Genomic DNA, 18,540 nt, shown 5'->3' with positions numbered 1-18,540 from the left:
AACGTGTGAAGATTCACCTCTGGTCTGAATGACGCGTTCTTGTCTGGTCCTCCTAGCAGGTTCAGCCGGTGCTCTCTCTGTTGATTTCAAATCCGCCATCTTTGCCACAATAACTGCCTGCGTTTGGTCCAGTGTCTCCTCAGTGAGTCTACGACCCAGGTTTCTTTTGGCCCAAGACGATGCAATTTCAAAAGGGGGGCGCCAGTCATCTGCAGAAAGCTGAGAAAGAATCTGAATTTCTGTCTCTATATTGAGGTTATAATGATCTTGTAAGATCGTAATTGTAGTTTCAGCCCAGTTTTTGGCATTCTGTTCGATTAAAGTCTGTGTGTCCCTGTTTGGGATTGCTGGTTTAACAAATCTAGATAGATTTTGTGTCATTTTTTTCAGAGATGGAGGGTATTCTTTCTGTGACACATTATTTAAATGATGTATGGATTTAATCAGTCTGTGAATGACACGAACCTTTTCCAGGAAATCTGGGTCATCCGACTGGATCCGTTCCGTCTGAGGTCTCATCCGTTGTCTGGGAGGTGGAGAATTAAAATATCTCCTATTTCTGTTCGAATTCCATCCTCCTCTCCAATCCTGTCTCCTCATCTCTCCCTCATCTCTGCGCATTCTATTTTGGGGATAAAATGGCGTCGGTCCACTCCTGCGGTCTCCATCTTGGTAGTCCCTCCTCCCCTCGAAGGTTCTGCCATATCTCGTAACCTCAGCATAGGTTTGTCGCCTGTCGTGGGAGGGGTAGTCCCTTCTGCGTGTTTGTCCCCTTTCATAGGATGGATAAATCCTTCGTCCTTGCCGTCTCTCCTGTGAAGGGTAATAGGCCTCTCTACGCCGTTCTTGCATATCAGGGGGGGAGAAGTCCCTCCGGTAGAGCCGCTCCGGTCCGTAATCGTCGTATCTTCGGCCACCATCATCAAAGCGATTCACCCTGCGTCCCCGTCTGTGTTGTACTGTTGTCCATCCATCATAATCATCAAAAAAGTTCGGCATGTCCACTCTTTTTGTCTTAATTTAGCTCAAAAAAACGTTGTGTCATGTGCTAACTACTAGCCAATTAGCTACTTGCTAATATCAAAAACGGAGCTTAGATTAATTGCTGAAAGGCACTTTTAATTTTGTATTCAAACATAAAAAGAACAAATAAAAACAAGCCGATGCAACGTTTCGGTTTGTGATCAAACCTTCTTCAGGCTGGCTTGTTAAAAAGTAAACAACAACTTACAATGAATCGAAGTAGCGTTATCTGTGCATCAGGTGCAGTCGCAAATGCACTGTCACGGCTGTGCTGCAACAAATTGTCCAATAAACACTTCCGGTGCTTAAGCCAATAAGATACAGTTTTTTACAAGTGTCAGTCCTTCCTCCAACAGAAAAGTAAAAAGAGTCTCACAATTGGTTGTTACATATTAGTGGTGTGTTCAAAGACCGTCAGATTGTGTATTAATCAATAATAAACAATTTAAAATCTTTATAACATTGTGTTCTTTTTCATTCATATATGATATACAAAGAAACTTATTTTCTTTTTCTTTTTTTATAAGCATATGTCCATACAATAATCAAAATTATTCTTATTAATAATGTGAATTTGACATCTTTATTTACACAGTCCTGTCATAGATGAATCTTTATCCTGTAACAAAAACTTGTTCATGCAACCATCATTTGTTGTTGATCTTCTCCTCATCAAGTGTAAAAAGTGTCACAAGAATCCAAGAAATCCGGAGGCAGGTTCACAGGAGGCACGGGCTGGTTAGGGGAAACAGAATTTAAATTCTGTCGCCGAAGGCGACAGAATTTATAGTGCACAGGCCATCACTGTTCCTGGCTTCCCCGTATCAAGATTCAATTGTGTCGACTTTAAAATTTTCCATTGAAACATTATATTATCCCAGTTTGATCCTTTTTTATTTTTTATTTTTTAGGAAAAATCCTTATATAAATTATGAAAATTCTATTTAAAATAGGGTTCAATGGTTAGGATGAGGCATAGGGTTTTAAATGGTTAGGGTAAGAATTAAAAATACTGTAAGGTTAGGATGAGGCATAGGGTTTCAAATGGTTAGGGTGAGAATAAAAAATACTGTAAGGTTAGGATGAGGCATAGGGTTTCAAATGGTTAGGGTGAGAATAAAAAATACTGTAAGGTTAGGATGAGGCATGGGGTTTCAAATGGTTAGGGTAAGAATTAAAAATTGTGGTAAGGTTAAATCAATCAAATTACAGGGAATATATGATATAAAGTAAGATAAAAAGGCTTTAGTTGAACTTTTCATTTAGACCCTTAGGATATTTAGTTTCAAGTTTAAAGATCCAGACTCTTTCAGCCGTGCGTCTTTGGGCAACTGTCCACCTAAGATCGGCTTGGATGACAGTTACCGAGACAGATTCCCAACCATGGGAGATGAAATGTTGAACCAGGTGGGTATTTGTTTTTTTCTTCTTAAGGATATTTTGTTTATGCTGGTGAAATCTTATTAAGATGGTGTTTCTTGTCTCCCCTACGTATTGTTTTCCACATTTTTTGCATGTAATCAGGTACACACAGTTCTTTGAGCGAAGGTTCCCTTCATATTTGGATAAAAATACCTTTTTATTAGAAAAACTGCGTATCCATTTGAGGTGTTTGAAGTACTGCTCTTTACTTTTGGACTTGAATTCAACCAGAGGTGGAACTTTAGCCTTAATAAGATGATCTTTAAGATTTTTATTACGTCTAAATGCTCCAATAATTTTATAATCTTTTAACATTTGGGTTTTATCAACTAGTTTTTGAAAGTTTTCCTTAATGGTCCTAACTAATTTTGTTGCTGGTGGGGAGAAAGAGGTAACAAAAGGTAACAGGGGAGATACATCTATGGGTTTAGTTTTCAGAAATGTTTTAAGCCCTTTTCTCAAAAAGGAGCGACAGTACCCCCTGTTGGCCAAAGCAGAGAACAACGTTTTAGTGGCTGCTCTGAAATCAGTCTCCTGAGTGCAGATTCTATGAAACCTTAACAACTGGGATTTGATGAGTCCGGCAAAAGTGTGTTTCGGATGAAAACTTGTTTTAAATAATAAAGAATGTGTATCTGTTGGTTTGAAGAAGACCTTGATATCCAGGGTATGGTTTTTCTGAAAATTTGGACCTTTAAATACAGTTGTATCTAGGAAATCAATAGAATTTATATTAATGGTTGATTTTAATTTTATAGATGCATTATGGTTATTCAAGGTCATCAAGAAATCTTCAAATTCTGCCTCAGAGTGTGGCCACAATCCAAAAATGTCATCCAAATATCTAAAATAGCAGGTGGGTTTTTTAGAGCATTTTTTTAATGCGGATGTTTCCCATTGGGCCATAAAAATGTTGGCATATGCCGGTGCAAATTTTTTGCCCATGGCAGTTCCCTTTATTTGGAGAAAAAATTCTCCATCAAATTCAAAATCATTCCGAGTCAAATTGATTTCTAATAATTGTAACAACTCTTTTTCTGGTCTTTTTTTGTCTGGAAATTTTCTGAAAATTTCTTTTACTGCGTAAAGTCCTTCTTTTGTGTCTATATTTGTATAAAGACTGTCGATGTCTAATGAAAAGATAAAAAATTGTTCTGGGACCACTAATTTTTTAACCTTGTCAACAAAGTCATAAGTATCTTTGATATAGCTTGCATGTTTAGTGGATAAAGGGTTCAAAAAATAATCCAAATATTCAGCTGTATAATAAGTTTCACTGTCGCAATCCGAGACTATGGGTCTCCCTGGTGGTATCTTAAATGGAACAGGCCAACTGGCAGGGTCTTTATGGATTTTTGGAAGCATATAAAAGAGTCTCGCCCTCGGTTCCTTAGAGCCTAACAAATACTTTTTTTGTTTGATATTAATGAATTTCTTTACAAATAAATTATTAATAATTTTTTCCACCATTGGAATCGTTTCTAAGTAAATTGGTTTTTTCAATTTGGAGTAATATTTTTTATCATTAAGCTGTCTGTATCCCTCCTGTAAATATTGGTCTCTATCAAATATAACTATGGCACTCCCTTTATCGGCTGGTTTTAAGATGATGTCTTTATTATTTTTAAGTTCTTGTAACGCATCAAGCTCCTCAGAAGTGAGATTTGATTTTATATAAATTGGGTAAAAATGTTTTAGAAAAAATTCCTGATCCGCTTTAATAAGGTTAAATATTTGAGGTGGAAGTTTGCCCATAGGGGGTGTCCAGTCTGATTTTAAAGTAAATGGCTGAGATTCCGATTCAGTTTTATCCTTATAATATAATGCTAATTTTAACCTTCTATGGTATTGTTGTAAGTCAAATTCTGTTTGAAATCTTAAATTTTTATTGTGGCTTGTAGTAGGAATAAAATTAAGACCCTTATCAAGAAGACTATATTGTGCATCCGAAAGTATGAGTGATTTTGAAAGATTGATAACACTTTTCATCCCCTCCCGATGCGACGGGCTTCTGGGGATGTTTAGTTTACATAGTCACTCCAATGTTTAAGCATGTAGATGGCAGTATTTTTTGTCCAGTGGATATGATCTTTTTCTGTATTGAATTTATCATCTGGCAAAGCAGGAATATGATTATCTAAACCTTGAATGAAATTATTTAAATGTAGTAACATGCCTTTTTCTCTCTCCGGTAGATTTGTAGAAAAGTTTATGATGGGCACGAAGACAGTTGCTTCTGGAAACAGTTCCTGGGCCGCTTGAAGCGCTCTTTTCAACTCGGCCACCGGTGTCCTCTTGTCCCTCTGTGACCTGTTACAGAGCCCAAAAGAAAGCACAAGCTTCTCTACAATAATGTTAGTGGTGGTCTTATCCAAAACCGCCTCAGCATGGCACCATTTTGCCCCTGGAAAACTGTCAATTTGGACTTTATTAGTTGCAAAGGATGGCATTCTTGCAACATTAGAGTCCCCCATTATCACATTTTTCTTTGTGATATGGAGACCCCAGTCCTGGAACTTTCTCGGTGTATTGGCGTGTTTAGTTGGTGTGCAGGTCTGTTGCTCAGGTGAAGACTCTTCATCCACAGATTCCACTTGTAGCTTTGTTTGGACGCTGGACCTCAATCTGGTGATGTTGATGGGAGTCAGTCTGATGCGAGGAACGATGACAGGGGATTTTTCTTTCTCACCACAGTCTTGTGATTCTAGATTTAATTCTTCTGTCAGATCTCTTACTGCCGGTTCCTGTTCATCTGTAGATGGATGGGAATCAGGAGGCGGATCTTGGAGAGGGGCATCAGAAGAATGTGAAGGCTCCTCAAGGTGAATATCTCCTTCCTTCTCTGGATTTTCCCTTTGTTGATCAGCTGTTTCTCTCTGTCTTGGTTTTCTCTGTTCCAGAGGTTCCTGAATGATCTCCTCAGGATCTTCGGAATCCAAGTCTGAATGGAAGCTCTCTCCATCATCGCTCTCATCAAAAATGACTGTCCAGTCTGTATTTTGTCCTTCAGTCATTGTGGCAGTCGTTTTAAGAGGCGTGCGTTGGTTAGGGGGTGGAGCATGGACTTCAGCTGTAACCAACCTCTGGTTTATGGGGAGCGCATGTGATCTCACTGGTCCTACACGGGGGGGTGTTGGCCTCCGTCGGTGAGGTCGATCACTGTTCGTCTCTCCTCTGGCTGATTCTAATCTCATTTCCCTGTTTGGAACGTGTGAAGATTCACCTCTGGTCTGAATGACGCGTTCTTGTCTGGTCCTCCTAGCAGGTTCAGCCGGTGCTCTCTCTGTTGATTTCAAATCCGCCATCTTTGCCACAATAACTGCCTGCGTTTGGTCCAGTGTCTCCTCAGTGAGTCTACGACCCAGGTTTCTTTTGGCCCAAGACGATGCAATTTCAAAAGGGGGGCGCCAGTCATCTGCAGAAAGCTGAGAAAGAATCTGAATTTCTGTCTCTATATTGAGGTTATAATGATCTTGTAAGATCGTAATTGTAGTTTCAGCCCAGTTTTTGGCATTCTGTTCGATTAAAGTCTGTGTGTCCCTGTTTGGGATTGCTGGTTTAACAAATCTAGATAGATTTTGTGTCATTTTTTTCAGAGATGGAGGGTATTCTTTCTGTGACACATTATTTAAATGATGTATGGATTTAATCAGTCTGTGAATGACACGAACCTTTTCCAGGAAATCTGGGTCATCCGACTGGATCCGTTCCGTCTGAGGTCTCATCCGTTGTCTGGGAGGTGGAGAATTAAAATATCTCCTATTTCTGTTCGAATTCCATCCTCCTCTCCAATCCTGTCTCCTCATCTCTCCCTCATCTCTGCGCATTCTATTTTGGGGATAAAATGGCGTCGGTCCACTCCTGCGGTCTCCATCTTGGTAGTCCCTCCTCCCCTCGAAGGTTCTGCCATATCTCGTAACCTCAGCATAGGTTTGTCGCCTGTCGTGGGAGGGGTAGTCCCTTCTGCGTGTTTGTCCCCTTTCATAGGATGGATAAATCCTTCGTCCTTGCCGTCTCTCCTGTGAAGGGTAATAGGCCTCTCTACGCCGTTCTTGCATATCAGGGGGGGAGAAGTCCCTCCGGTAGAGCCGCTCCGGTCCGTAATCGTCGTATCTTCGGCCACCATCATCAAAGCGATTCACCCTGCGTCCCCGTCTGTGTTGTACTGTTGTCCATCCATCATAATCATCAAAAAAGTTCGGCATGTCCACTCTTTTTGTCTTAATTTAGCTCAAAAAAACGTTGTGTCATGTGCTAACTACTAGCCAATTAGCTACTTGCTAATATCAAAAACGGAGCTTAGATTAATTGCTGAAAGGCACTTTTAATTTTGTATTCAAACATAAAAAGAACAAATAAAAACAAGCCGATGCAACGTTTCGGTTTGTGATCAAACCTTCTTCAGGCTGGCTTGTTAAAAAGTAAACAACAACTTACAATGAATCGAAGTAGCGTTATCTGTGCATCAGGTGCAGTCGCAAATGCACTGTCACGGCTGTGCTGCAACAAATTGTCCAATAAACACTTCCGGTGCTTAAGCCAATAAGATACAGTTTTTTACAAGTGTCAGTCCTTCCTCCAACAGAAAAGTAAAAAGAGTCTCACAATTGGTTGTTACATATTAGTGGTGTGTTCAAAGACCGTCAGATTGTGTATTAATCAATAATAAACAATTTAAAATCTTTATAACATTGTGTTCTTTTTCATTCATATATGATATACAAAGAAACTTATTTTCTTTTTCTTTTTTTATAAGCATATGTCCATACAATAATCAAAATTATTCTTATTAATAATGTGAATTTGACATCTTTATTTACACAGTCCTGTCATAGATGAATCTTTATCCTGTAACAAAAACTTGTTCATGCAACCATCATTTGTTGTTGATCTTCTCCTCATCAAGTGTAAAAAGTGTCACAAGAATCCAAGAAATCCGGAGGCAGGTTCACAGGAGGCACGGGCTGGTTAGGGGAAACAGAATTTAAATTCTGTCGCCGAAGGCGACAGAATTTATAGTGCACAGGCCATCACTGTTCCTGGCTTCCCCGTATCAAGATTCAATTGTGTCGACTTTAAAATTTTCCATTGAAACATTATATTATCCCAGTTTGATCCTTTTTTATTTTTTATTTTTTAGGAAAAATCCTTATATAAATTATGAAAATTCTATTTAAAATAGGGTTCAATGGTTAGGATGAGGCATAGGGTTTTAAATGGTTAGGGTAAGAATTAAAAATACTGTAAGGTTAGGATGAGGCATAGGGTTTCAAATGGTTAGGGTGAGAATAAAAAATACTGTAAGGTTAGGATGAGGCATAGGGTTTCAAATGGTTAGGGTGAGAATAAAAAATACTGTAAGGTTAGGATGAGGCATGGGGTTTCAAATGGTTAGGGTAAGAATTAAAAATTGTGGTAAGGTTAAATCAATCAAATTACAGGGAATATATGATATAAAGTAAGATAAAAAGGCTTTAGTTGAACTTTTCATTTAGACCCTTAGGATATTTAGTTTCAAGTTTAAAGATCCAGACTCTTTCAGCCGTGCGTCTTTGGGCAACTGTCCACCTAAGATCGGCTTGGATGACAGTTACCGAGACAGATTCCCAACCATGGGAGATGAAATGTTGAACCAGGTGGGTATTTGTTTTTTTCTTCTTAAGGATATTTTGTTTATGCTGGTGAAATCTTATTAAGATGGTGTTTCTTGTCTCCCCTACGTATTGTTTTCCACATTTTTTGCATGTAATCAGGTACACACAGTTCTTTGAGCGAAGGTTCCCTTCATATTTGGATAAAAATACCTTTTTATTAGAAAAACTGCGTATCCATTTGAGGTGTTTGAAGTACTGCTCTTTACTTTTGGACTTGAATTCAACCAGAGGTGGAACTTTAGCCTTAATAAGATGATCTTTAAGATTTTTATTACGTCTAAATGCTCCAATAATTTTATAATCTTTTAACATTTGGGTTTTATCAACTAGTTTTTGAAAGTTTTCCTTAATGGTCCTAACTAATTTTGTTGCTGGTGGGGAGAAAGAGGTAACAAAAGGTAACAGGGGAGATACATCTATGGGTTTAGTTTTCAGAAATGTTTTAAGCCCTTTTCTCAAAAAGGAGCGACAGTACCCCCTGTTGGCCAAAGCAGAGAACAACGTTTTAGTGGCTGCTCTGAAATCAGTCTCCTGAGTGCAGATTCTATGAAACCTTAACAACTGGGATTTGATGAGTCCGGCAAAAGTGTGTTTCGGATGAAAACTTGTTTTAAATAATAAAGAATGTGTATCTGTTGGTTTGAAGAAGACCTTGATATCCAGGGTATGGTTTTTCTGAAAATTTGGACCTTTAAATACAGTTGTATCTAGGAAATCAATAGAATTTATATTAATGGTTGATTTTAATTTTATAGATGCATTATGGTTATTCAAGGTCATCAAGAAATCTTCAAATTCTGCCTCAGAGTGTGGCCACAATCCAAAAATGTCATCCAAATATCTAAAATAGCAGGTGGGTTTTTTAGAGCATTTTTTTAATGCGGATGTTTCCCATTGGGCCATAAAAATGTTGGCATATGCCGGTGCAAATTTTTTGCCCATGGCAGTTCCCTTTATTTGGAGAAAAAATTCTCCATCAAATTCAAAATCATTCCGAGTCAAATTGATTTCTAATAATTGTAACAACTCTTTTTCTGGTCTTTTTTTGTCTGGAAATTTTCTGAAAATTTCTTTTACTGCGTAAAGTCCTTCTTTTGTGTCTATATTTGTATAAAGACTGTCGATGTCTAATGAAAAGATAAAAAATTGTTCTGGGACCACTAATTTTTTAACCTTGTCAACAAAGTCATAAGTATCTTTGATATAGCTTGCATGTTTAGTGGATAAAGGGTTCAAAAAATAATCCAAATATTCAGCTGTATAATAAGTTTCACTGTCGCAATCCGAGACTATGGGTCTCCCTGGTGGTATCTTAAATGGAACAGGCCAACTGGCAGGGTCTTTATGGATTTTTGGAAGCATATAAAAGAGTCTCGCCCTCGGTTCCTTAGAGCCTAACAAATACTTTTTTTGTTTGATATTAATGAATTTCTTTACAAATAAATTATTAATAATTTTTTCCACCATTGGAATCGTTTCTAAGTAAATTGGTTTTTTCAATTTGGAGTAATATTTTTTATCATTAAGCTGTCTGTATCCCTCCTGTAAATATTGGTCTCTATCAAATATAACTATGGCACTCCCTTTATCGGCTGGTTTTAAGATGATGTCTTTATTATTTTTAAGTTCTTGTAACGCATCAAGCTCCTCAGAAGTGAGATTTGATTTTATATAAATTGGGTAAAAATGTTTTAGAAAAAATTCCTGATCCGCTTTAATAAGGTTAAATATTTGAGGTGGAAGTTTGCCCATAGGGGGTGTCCAGTCTGATTTTAAAGTAAATGGCTGAGATTCCGATTCAGTTTTATCCTTATAATATAATGCTAATTTTAACCTTCTATGGTATTGTTGTAAGTCAAATTCTGTTTGAAATCTTAAATTTTTATTGTGGCTTGTAGTAGGAATAAAATTAAGACCCTTATCAAGAAGACTATATTGTGCATCCGAAAGTATGAGTGATTTTGAAAGATTGATAACACTTTTCATCCCCTCCCGATGCGACGGGCTTCTGGGGATGTTTAGTTTACATAGTCACTCCAATGTTTAAGCATGTAGATGGCAGTATTTTTTGTCCAGTGGATATGATCTTTTTCTGTATTGAATTTATCATCTGGCAAAGCAGGAATATGATTATCTAAACCTTGAATGAAATTATTTAAATGTAGTAACATGCCTTTTTCTCTCTCCGGTAGATTTGTAGAAAAGTTTATGATGGGCACGAAGACAGTTGCTTCTGGAAACAGTTCCTGGGCCGCTTGAAGCGCTCTTTTCAACTCGGCCACCGGTGTCCTCTTGTCCCTCTGTGACCTGTTACAGAGCCCAAAAGAAAGCACAAGCTTCTCTACAATAATGTTAGTGGTGGTCTTATCCAAAACCGCCTCAGCATGGCACCATTTTGCCCCTGGAAAACTGTCAATTTGGACTTTATTAGTTGCAAAGGATGGCATTCTTGCAACATTAGAGTCCCCCATTATCACATTTTTCTTTGTGATATGGAGACCCCAGTCCTGGAACTTTCTCGGTGTATTGGCGTGTTTAGTTGGTGTGCAGGTCTGTTGCTCAGGTGAAGACTCTTCATCCACAGATTCCACTTGTAGCTTTGTTTGGACGCTGGACCTCAATCTGGTGATGTTGATGGGAGTCAGTCTGATGCGAGGAACGATGACAGGGGATTTTTCTTTCTCACCACAGTCTTGTGATTCTAGATTTAATTCTTCTGTCAGATCTCTTACTGCCGGTTCCTGTTCATCTGTAGATGGATGGGAATCAGGAGGCGGATCTTGGAGAGGGGCATCAGAAGAATGTGAAGGCTCCTCAAGGTGAATATCTCCTTCCTTCTCTGGATTTTCCCTTTGTTGATCAGCTGTTTCTCTCTGTCTTGGTTTTCTCTGTTCCAGAGGTTCCTGAATGATCTCCTCAGGATCTTCGGAATCCAAGTCTGAATGGAAGCTCTCTCCATCATCGCTCTCATCAAAAATGACTGTCCAGTCTGTATTTTGTCCTTCAGTCATTGTGGCAGTCGTTTTAAGAGGCGTGCGTTGGTTAGGGGGTGGAGCATGGACTTCAGCTGTAACCAACCTCTGGTTTATGGGGAGCGCATGTGATCTCACTGGTCCTACACGGGGGGGTGTTGGCCTCCGTCGGTGAGGTCGATCACTGTTCGTCTCTCCTCTGGCTGATTCTAATCTCATTTCCCTGTTTGGAACGTGTGAAGATTCACCTCTGGTCTGAATGACGCGTTCTTGTCTGGTCCTCCTAGCAGGTTCAGCCGGTGCTCTCTCTGTTGATTTCAAATCCGCCATCTTTGCCACAATAACTGCCTGCGTTTGGTCCAGTGTCTCCTCAGTGAGTCTACGACCCAGGTTTCTTTTGGCCCAAGACGATGCAATTTCAAAAGGGGGGCGCCAGTCATCTGCAGAAAGCTGAGAAAGAATCTGAATTTCTGTCTCTATATTGAGGTTATAATGATCTTGTAAGATCGTAATTGTAGTTTCAGCCCAGTTTTTGGCATTCTGTTCGATTAAAGTCTGTGTGTCCCTGTTTGGGATTGCTGGTTTAACAAATCTAGATAGATTTTGTGTCATTTTTTTCAGAGATGGAGGGTATTCTTTCTGTGACACATTATTTAAATGATGTATGGATTTAATCAGTCTGTGAATGACACGAACCTTTTCCAGGAAATCTGGGTCATCCGACTGGATCCGTTCCGTCTGAGGTCTCATCCGTTGTCTGGGAGGTGGAGAATTAAAATATCTCCTATTTCTGTTCGAATTCCATCCTCCTCTCCAATCCTGTCTCCTCATCTCTCCCTCATCTCTGCGCATTCTATTTTGGGGATAAAATGGCGTCGGTCCACTCCTGCGGTCTCCATCTTGGTAGTCCCTCCTCCCCTCGAAGGTTCTGCCATATCTCGTAACCTCAGCATAGGTTTGTCGCCTGTCGTGGGAGGGGTAGTCCCTTCTGCGTGTTTGTCCCCTTTCATAGGATGGATAAATCCTTCGTCCTTGCCGTCTCTCCTGTGAAGGGTAATAGGCCTCTCTACGCCGTTCTTGCATATCAGGGGGGGAGAAGTCCCTCCGGTAGAGCCGCTCCGGTCCGTAATCGTCGTATCTTCGGCCACCATCATCAAAGCGATTCACCCTGCGTCCCCGTCTGTGTTGTACTGTTGTCCATCCATCATAATCATCAAAAAAGTTCGGCATGTCCACTCTTTTTGTCTTAATTTAGCTCAAAAAAACGTTGTGTCATGTGCTAACTACTAGCCAATTAGCTACTTGCTAATATCAAAAACGGAGCTTAGATTAATTGCTGAAAGGCACTTTTAATTTTGTATTCAAACATAAAAAGAACAAATAAAAACAAGCCGATGCAACGTTTCGGTTTGTGATCAAACCTTCTTCAGGCTGGCTTGTTAAAAAGTAAACAACAACTTACAATGAATCGAAGTAGCGTTATCTGTGCATCAGGTGCAGTCGCAAATGCACTGTCACGGCTGTGCTGCAACAAATTGTCCAATAAACACTTCCGGTGCTTAAGCCAATAAGATACAGTTTTTTACAAGTGTCAGTCCTTCCTCCAACAGAAAAGTAAAAAGAGTCTCACAATTGGTTGTTACATATTAGTGGTGTGTTCAAAGACCGTCAGATTGTGTATTAATCAATAATAAACAATTTAAAATCTTTATAACATTGTGTTCTTTTTCATTCATATATGATATACAAAGAAACTTATTTTCTTTTTCTTTTTTTATAAGCATATGTCCATACAATAATCAAAATTATTCTTATTAATAATGTGAATTTGACATCTTTATTTACACAGTCCTGTCATAGATGAATCTTTATCCTGTAACAAAAACTTGTTCATGCAACCATCATTTGTTGTTGATCTTCTCCTCATCAAGTGTAAAAAGTGTCACAAGAATCCAAGAAATCCGGAGGCAGGTTCACAGGAGGCACGGGCTGGTTAGGGGAAACAGAATTTAAATTCTGTCGCCGAAGGCGACAGAATTTATAGTGCACAGGCCATCACTGTTCCTGGCTTCCCCGTATCAAGATTCAATTGTGTCGACTTTAAAATTTTCCATTGAAACATTATATTATCCCAGTTTGATCCTTTTTTATTTTTTATTTTTTAGGAAAAATCCTTATATAAATTATGAAAATTCTATTTAAAATAGGGTTCAATGGTTAGGATGAGGCATAGGGTTTTAAATGGTTAGGGTAAGAATTAAAAATACTGTAAGGTTAGGATGAGGCATAGGGTTTCAAATGGTTAGGGTGAGAATAAAAAATACTGTAAGGTTAGGATGAGGCATAGGGTTTCAAATGGTTAGGGTGAGAATAAAAAATACTGTAAGGTTAGGATGAGGCATGGGGTTTCAAATGGTTAGGGTAAGAATTAAAAATTGTGGTAAGGTTAAATCAATCAAATTACAGGGAATATATGATATAAAGTAAGATAAAAAGGCTTTAGTTGAACTTTTCATTTAGACCCTTAGGATATTTAGTTTCAAGTTTAAAGATCCAGACTCTTTCAGCCGTGCGTCTTTGGGCAACTGTCCACCTAAGATCGGCTTGGATGACAGTTACCGAGACAGATTCCCAACCATGGGAGATGAAATGTTGAACCAGGTGGGTATTTGTTTTTTTCTTCTTAAGGATATTTTGTTTATGCTGGTGAAATCTTATTAAGATGGTGTTTCTTGTCTCCCCTACGTATTGTTTTCCACATTTTTTGCATGTAATCAGGTACACACAGTTCTTTGAGCGAAGGTTCCCTTCATATTTGGATAAAAATACCTTTTTATTAGAAAAACTGCGTATCCATTTGAGGTGTTTGAAGTACTGCTCTTTACTTTTGGACTTGAATTCAACCAGAGGTGGAACTTTAGCCTTAATAAGATGATCTTTAAGATTTTTATTACGTCTAAATGCTCCAATAATTTTATAATCTTTTAACATTTGGGTTTTATCAACTAGTTTTTGAAAGTTTTCCTTAATGGTCCTAACTAATTTTGTTGCTGGTGGGGAGAAAGGGTCCTTGTGTTCCACTGTGGAGAGGGTTTCTCTGAGTTCGGGGGTGATGCCGTTTGGGCTCATTCCTGACACGTGGAGTCAGGCGAATGGGGAAAGCGTTTCCAAATGCGGGATGGAGGTCTGGGGGGGTCGGAAGCGATGCGGGGGGGTCACCTTTGCCCTGAGGAAGCACTTTAGCCACATGGGGACATTTGGTTATTTGAAGAAATACGTGTTTGGGGTCGATCCGTGACCCCGTGGGTGTGTGGTTTCAGCCATAAGTCGACATGGTGTGGTGCTGCCCTATGTCTGCGAGGGACGGGGGCAGGGTACAACAGCGCTTTCAGTCCGGCTCTCATTTTCACAGGAATTGTGTACGAGTTCCTCTAGCTGAAGTTTTGTTTTTAACTCTGCCTTGACTTGTTTCCGTCGGCCCTTTGACCGGGCAACGGGATGGAGGTGTGGGTGACATTTGGTTATTTGAAGAAGCACGGGTTGGGGGGTCGATCCGTGACCTTGTGGGTTGATGGTTGCAGCCATAAGTCGACATGGGTCGGTGCTGCCCTATGTCTGGGAGTGTTTTGGGCATTGAAAAAATCTTTTGGAGCTCGGGTCCGGGGCGGGTGGCCTTTGGGCCGGTGGGGGAGGTTCCCGGGAATAAAAGGGGAGCGGTTTTGCCATCCGGAAGCCTTTTGTTGAGGAGCTATAGGCCCGCCACGAGGGAGCCGAAGGGTGTGCTGCCGGATGTCGTGGGCCTGCAGGCCCGAAAGGTCAAGCTCCAGAGGTCACGGGTGGCTAGGAGGGGCCCAGGCGGGCGTCCCGCCGCCCGGCCGCCCTCCGGGCGGTCGGGCGACGGTTCCCCTGAGGTAGGGACCCAGCGGGAGGCGTTACTCTGAAGACAGAGCGCGGCGAGAACTACAGGGAACCCCAAGGGATGGTAGGGTCGGGTTCGGGGTCCCCGGAGGTCCCAGAGACGCGGGGTTCGGAGCGTAGGTCGGGCGGGTTCCCGGTTACAAAAGCCCGGGGTCCGTCGGCGCCTGGAGCGGCCCGGTTCTGTAGAACCGGTTCGCCATAAGTCGACATGGGTCGGTGCTGCCCTATGTCTGGGAGTGTTTTGGGCCCCTCAAAACTCTTTTGGAGCTCGGGTCCGGGGCGGGTGGCCTTTGGGCCGGTGGGGGAGGTTCCCGGGAATAAAAGGGGAGCTGTTTTGCCATCCGGAAGCCTTTTGTTGAGGAGCTATAGGCCCGCCACGAGGGAGCCGAAGGGTGTGCTGCCGGATGTCGTGGGCCTGCAGGCCCGAAAGGTCAAGCTCCAGAGGTCACGGGATGCTAGGAGGGTCCCAGGCGGGCGTCCCGCCGCCCGGCCGCCCTCCGGGCGGTCGGGCGACGGTTCCCCTGAGGTAGGGACCCAGCGGGAGGCGTTACTCTGAAGACAGAGCGCGGCGAGAACTACAGGGAACCCCAAGGGATGGTAGGGTCGGGTTCGGGGTCCCCGGAGGTCCCAGAGACGCGGGGTTCGGAGCATAGGTCGGGCGGGTTCCCGGTTACAAAAGCCCGGGGTCCGTCGGCGCCTGGAGCGGCCCGGTTCTGTAGAACCGGTTCGCCATAAGTCGACATGGGTCGGTGCTGCCCTATGTCTGCAAGTGTTTTGGGCCCTGAAAAAATCTCTTGGAGCTCAGGTCCGGGGCGGGTGGCGTATGGGCCGGTGGGGGAGTGTCCCGGGAATAAAAGGGGAGCGCTTTTGCCATCCGGAAGCCTTTGGTTGAAGAGCTATGGGCCCGCCACGAGGGACCCTACGGTGGTGCTGCCGGATGTCTTCGAGTCATACGGAAGCACGAGGTCATGCTGCCAAATGGCCTCCACCTGTCGAGCCGCGGTGCGGTCTGCCTTGGGTGTGAGGGCCTTTTGACATACGGAATCATAGGGTGATGATCCCAAATGGCTGCCTTCCCAGAGGCACGAGCCATAAGGAGACGTCCAGGGGTCCCGCAGAACGTCTGAGCCTCTGCCCGGGTTCGGTGCTCCGATCCCGGGTAGAGGGGTCCAGTCATTTGCTGGAACGGTTCAGCCATTCGGCGGAAGGGGGAGTTGTGCTTGGTGGTGACTACTTTGTGCTTGTTGTGCTTTTTGGTTTCCCGGCGAAGCGGTTCGCCATAAGTCGGCATGGGGTGGTGCTGCCCTATGTCTGGGAGTGTTTTGGGCCCCTCCAAACTCTTTTGGAGCTCGGGTCGGGGGCGGGTGGCCTTTGGGCCGGCGGGGGAGTGTCCCTGGAATAAAAGGGGAGCGCTTTTGCCATCCGGAAGCCTTCGGTCGAGGAGCTATAGGCCCGCCACGAGGGAGCCGAAGGTGGTGCTGCCGGATGTCGTGGGCCTGCAGGCCCCCCAAGGGATGGTAGGGTCGGGTTCGGGGTCCCCGGAGGTCCCAGAGACGCGGGGTTCGGAGCGTAGGTCGGGCGGGTTCCCGGTTACGAAAGCCCGGGGTCCGGAGGCGCCTGGAGCGGCCCGGTTCTGTAGAATCGGGTCGCCATAAGTCGGCATGGGGTGGTGCTGCCCTATGTCTGCTAGTGTGTCGGGCCCTGAAAAAATCTCTTGGAGCTCGGGTCCGGGGCGGGTGGCGTATGGGCCGGTGGGGGAGTGTCCCGGGAATAAAAGGGGAGCGCTTTTGCCATCCGGAAGCCTTTGGTTGAGGAGCTATAGGGCCGCCACGAGGGAGGCGAAGGTGGTGCTGCCGGATGTCGTGGGCCTGCAGGCCCGAAAGGTCAAGCTCCAGAGGTCACGGGTGGCTAGGAGGGTCCCAGTCGGGCGTCCCGCCGCCCGGCCGCCCTCCGGGCGGTCGGGCGACGGTTCCCCTTTGGCGGGGACCCAGCGGGAGGCGTTACTCTGAAGACAGAGCGTGGCGAGAACTTTCGGGAACCCCAAATGAGGGTGGGGTTGGGTTCTCGGTCCCCCGAGATCGCAGAGACGCGGGGTTCGGGGCGGAGGTCGGGCGGGGTCCGGGTAACGAAAGCCCAGGGTCGGGCAGCACCTCGAGCGGCCCGGTTCTGTAGAATCGGGTCGCCATAAGTCGACATGGGGCGGTGCTGCCCTATGTCTGCAAGTGTGTCGGGCCCTGAAAAAATCTGTCGGAGCTTAGGTCGGGGGCGGGTGGCGTTCGGGCAGGTGGGGGAGGGTCCCCGGAAGCAAGGGGGATCGCTGTTGCCATCAGGAACCCTTCGGTCGAGGAGCTATAGGCCTGCCACGAGGGACCCTACGGTGGTGCTGCCGGATGTCTTCGAGTCATACGGAAGCACGAGGTCATGCTGCCAAATGGCCTCGACCTGTCGAGCCGCGGTGCGCGGTCTGCCTTGGGTGTGAGGGCCTTTTGACATACGGAATCATAGGGTGATGATCCCAAATGGCCGCCTTCCCAGAGGCACGAGCCATAAGGAGACGTCCAGGGGTCCCACCGAAAGGCTGAGCCTCTGCCCGGGTTCGGTGCACCGAACCCGTGTAGGGGTCCAGCCATTCGCCGGAACGGTTCAGCCATTCGGTGGAAGGGGGGAGTTGTGCTTGGTGGTGACTACTTTGTGCTTGTGCTTTGTGGTTCCGGCGAAGCGGTTTGCCATAAGTCGGCATGGGGTGGTGCTGCCCTATGTCTGCGAGTGTGTCGGGCCCCTCCAAACTCTTTTGGAGCTCGGGTCGGGGGCGGGTGGCCTTTGGGCCGGTGGGGGAGTGTCCCTGGAATAAAAGGGGAGCGCTTTTGCCATCCGGAAGCCTTTTGTTAAGGAGCTATAGGCCCGCCACGAGGGAGCCGAAGGTGGTGCTGCCGGATGTCGTGGGCCTGCAGGCCCCCAAGGGATGGTAGGGTCGGGTTCGGGGTCCCCGGAGGTCCCAGAGACGCGGGGTTCGGGGCGGAGGTCGGGCGGGTTCCCGGTTACGAAAGCCCGGGGTCCGGCGGCGCCCGGAGCGGCCCGGTTCTGTAGAATCGGGTCGCCATAAGTCGGCATGGGGTGGTGCTGCCCTATGTCTGCGAGTGTGTCGGGCCCCTCCAAACTCTTTTGGAGCTCGGGTCGGGGGCGGGTGGCCTTTGGGCCGGTGGGGGAGTGTCCCGGGAATAAAAGGGGAGCGCTTTTGCCATCCGGAAGCCTTTTGTTGAGGAGCTATGGGCCCGCCACGAGGGAGCCGAAGGGGGTGCTGCCGGATGTCTTCGAGTCATACGGAAGCACGAGGTCATGCTGCCAAATGGCCTCGACCTGTCGAGCCGCGGTGCGCGGTCTGCCTTGGGTGTGAGGGCCTTTTGACATACGGAATCATAGGGTGATGATCCCAAATGGCCGCCTTCCCAGAGGCACGAGCCATAAGGAGACGTCCAGGGGTCCCACCGAAAGGCTGAGCCTCTGCCCGGGTTCGGTGCACCGAACCCGTGTAGGGGTCCAGCCATTCGCCG

At 44.6% G+C, this 18,540-nt stretch overlaps 5 protein-coding genes across 5 annotated transcripts; all 5 read right to left on the bottom strand.

The window, feature by feature from the left end:
• Position 1: 1 nt before the first annotated feature.
• On the bottom strand, positions 2-4,434 carry LOC148152329 (uncharacterized). Its single transcript, XM_088003647.1, has one exon. It carries the CDS (start codon positions 4,432-4,434, stop codon positions 2,269-2,271), a length of 2,166 nt encoding a protein of 721 aa, XP_087859773.1. The 3' UTR covers positions 2-2,268.
• LOC148152328 (uncharacterized) lies at positions 3,915-5,613 on the bottom strand. The gene has a single exon (XM_088003650.1). It carries the CDS (start codon positions 5,457-5,459, stop codon positions 4,467-4,469), a length of 993 nt encoding a protein of 330 aa, XP_087859776.1. The 5' UTR covers positions 5,460-5,613; the 3' UTR covers positions 3,915-4,466.
• A 39-nt stretch (positions 5,614-5,652) lies between these two features.
• LOC148152327 (uncharacterized) lies at positions 5,653-10,085 on the bottom strand. Its single transcript, XM_088003645.1, has one exon. The coding sequence runs from the start codon at positions 10,083-10,085 to the stop codon at positions 7,920-7,922; it is 2,166 nt and encodes a 721-aa protein (XP_087859771.1). The 3' UTR covers positions 5,653-7,919.
• LOC148152326 (uncharacterized) lies at positions 9,566-11,264 on the bottom strand. The gene has a single exon (XM_088003649.1). It carries the CDS (start codon positions 11,108-11,110, stop codon positions 10,118-10,120), a length of 993 nt encoding a protein of 330 aa, XP_087859775.1. The 5' UTR covers positions 11,111-11,264; the 3' UTR covers positions 9,566-10,117.
• Positions 11,163-14,090, bottom strand: LOC148152325 (uncharacterized). Its single transcript, XM_088003644.1, has 2 exons — positions 11,257-14,090; positions 11,163-11,179 (listed from the first exon to the last, which is right to left on the bottom strand). The coding sequence occupies exons 1-2, from the start codon at positions 12,299-12,301 to the stop codon at positions 11,163-11,165; spliced, it is 1,062 nt and encodes a 353-aa protein (XP_087859770.1). The 5' UTR covers positions 12,302-14,090.
• Between the last annotated feature and the right edge of the window lie 4,450 nt (positions 14,091-18,540).

This window comes from Poecilia mexicana, unplaced genomic scaffold (assembly GCF_051168715.1).
Source record: "Poecilia mexicana isolate PSO_F unplaced genomic scaffold, ASM5116871v1 ptg000104l_RagTag, whole genome shotgun sequence".
Taxonomy (NCBI): domain Eukaryota; kingdom Metazoa; phylum Chordata; class Actinopteri; order Cyprinodontiformes; family Poeciliidae; genus Poecilia; species Poecilia mexicana.
This window is presented reverse-complemented; position numbering and strand designations above follow the sequence as displayed.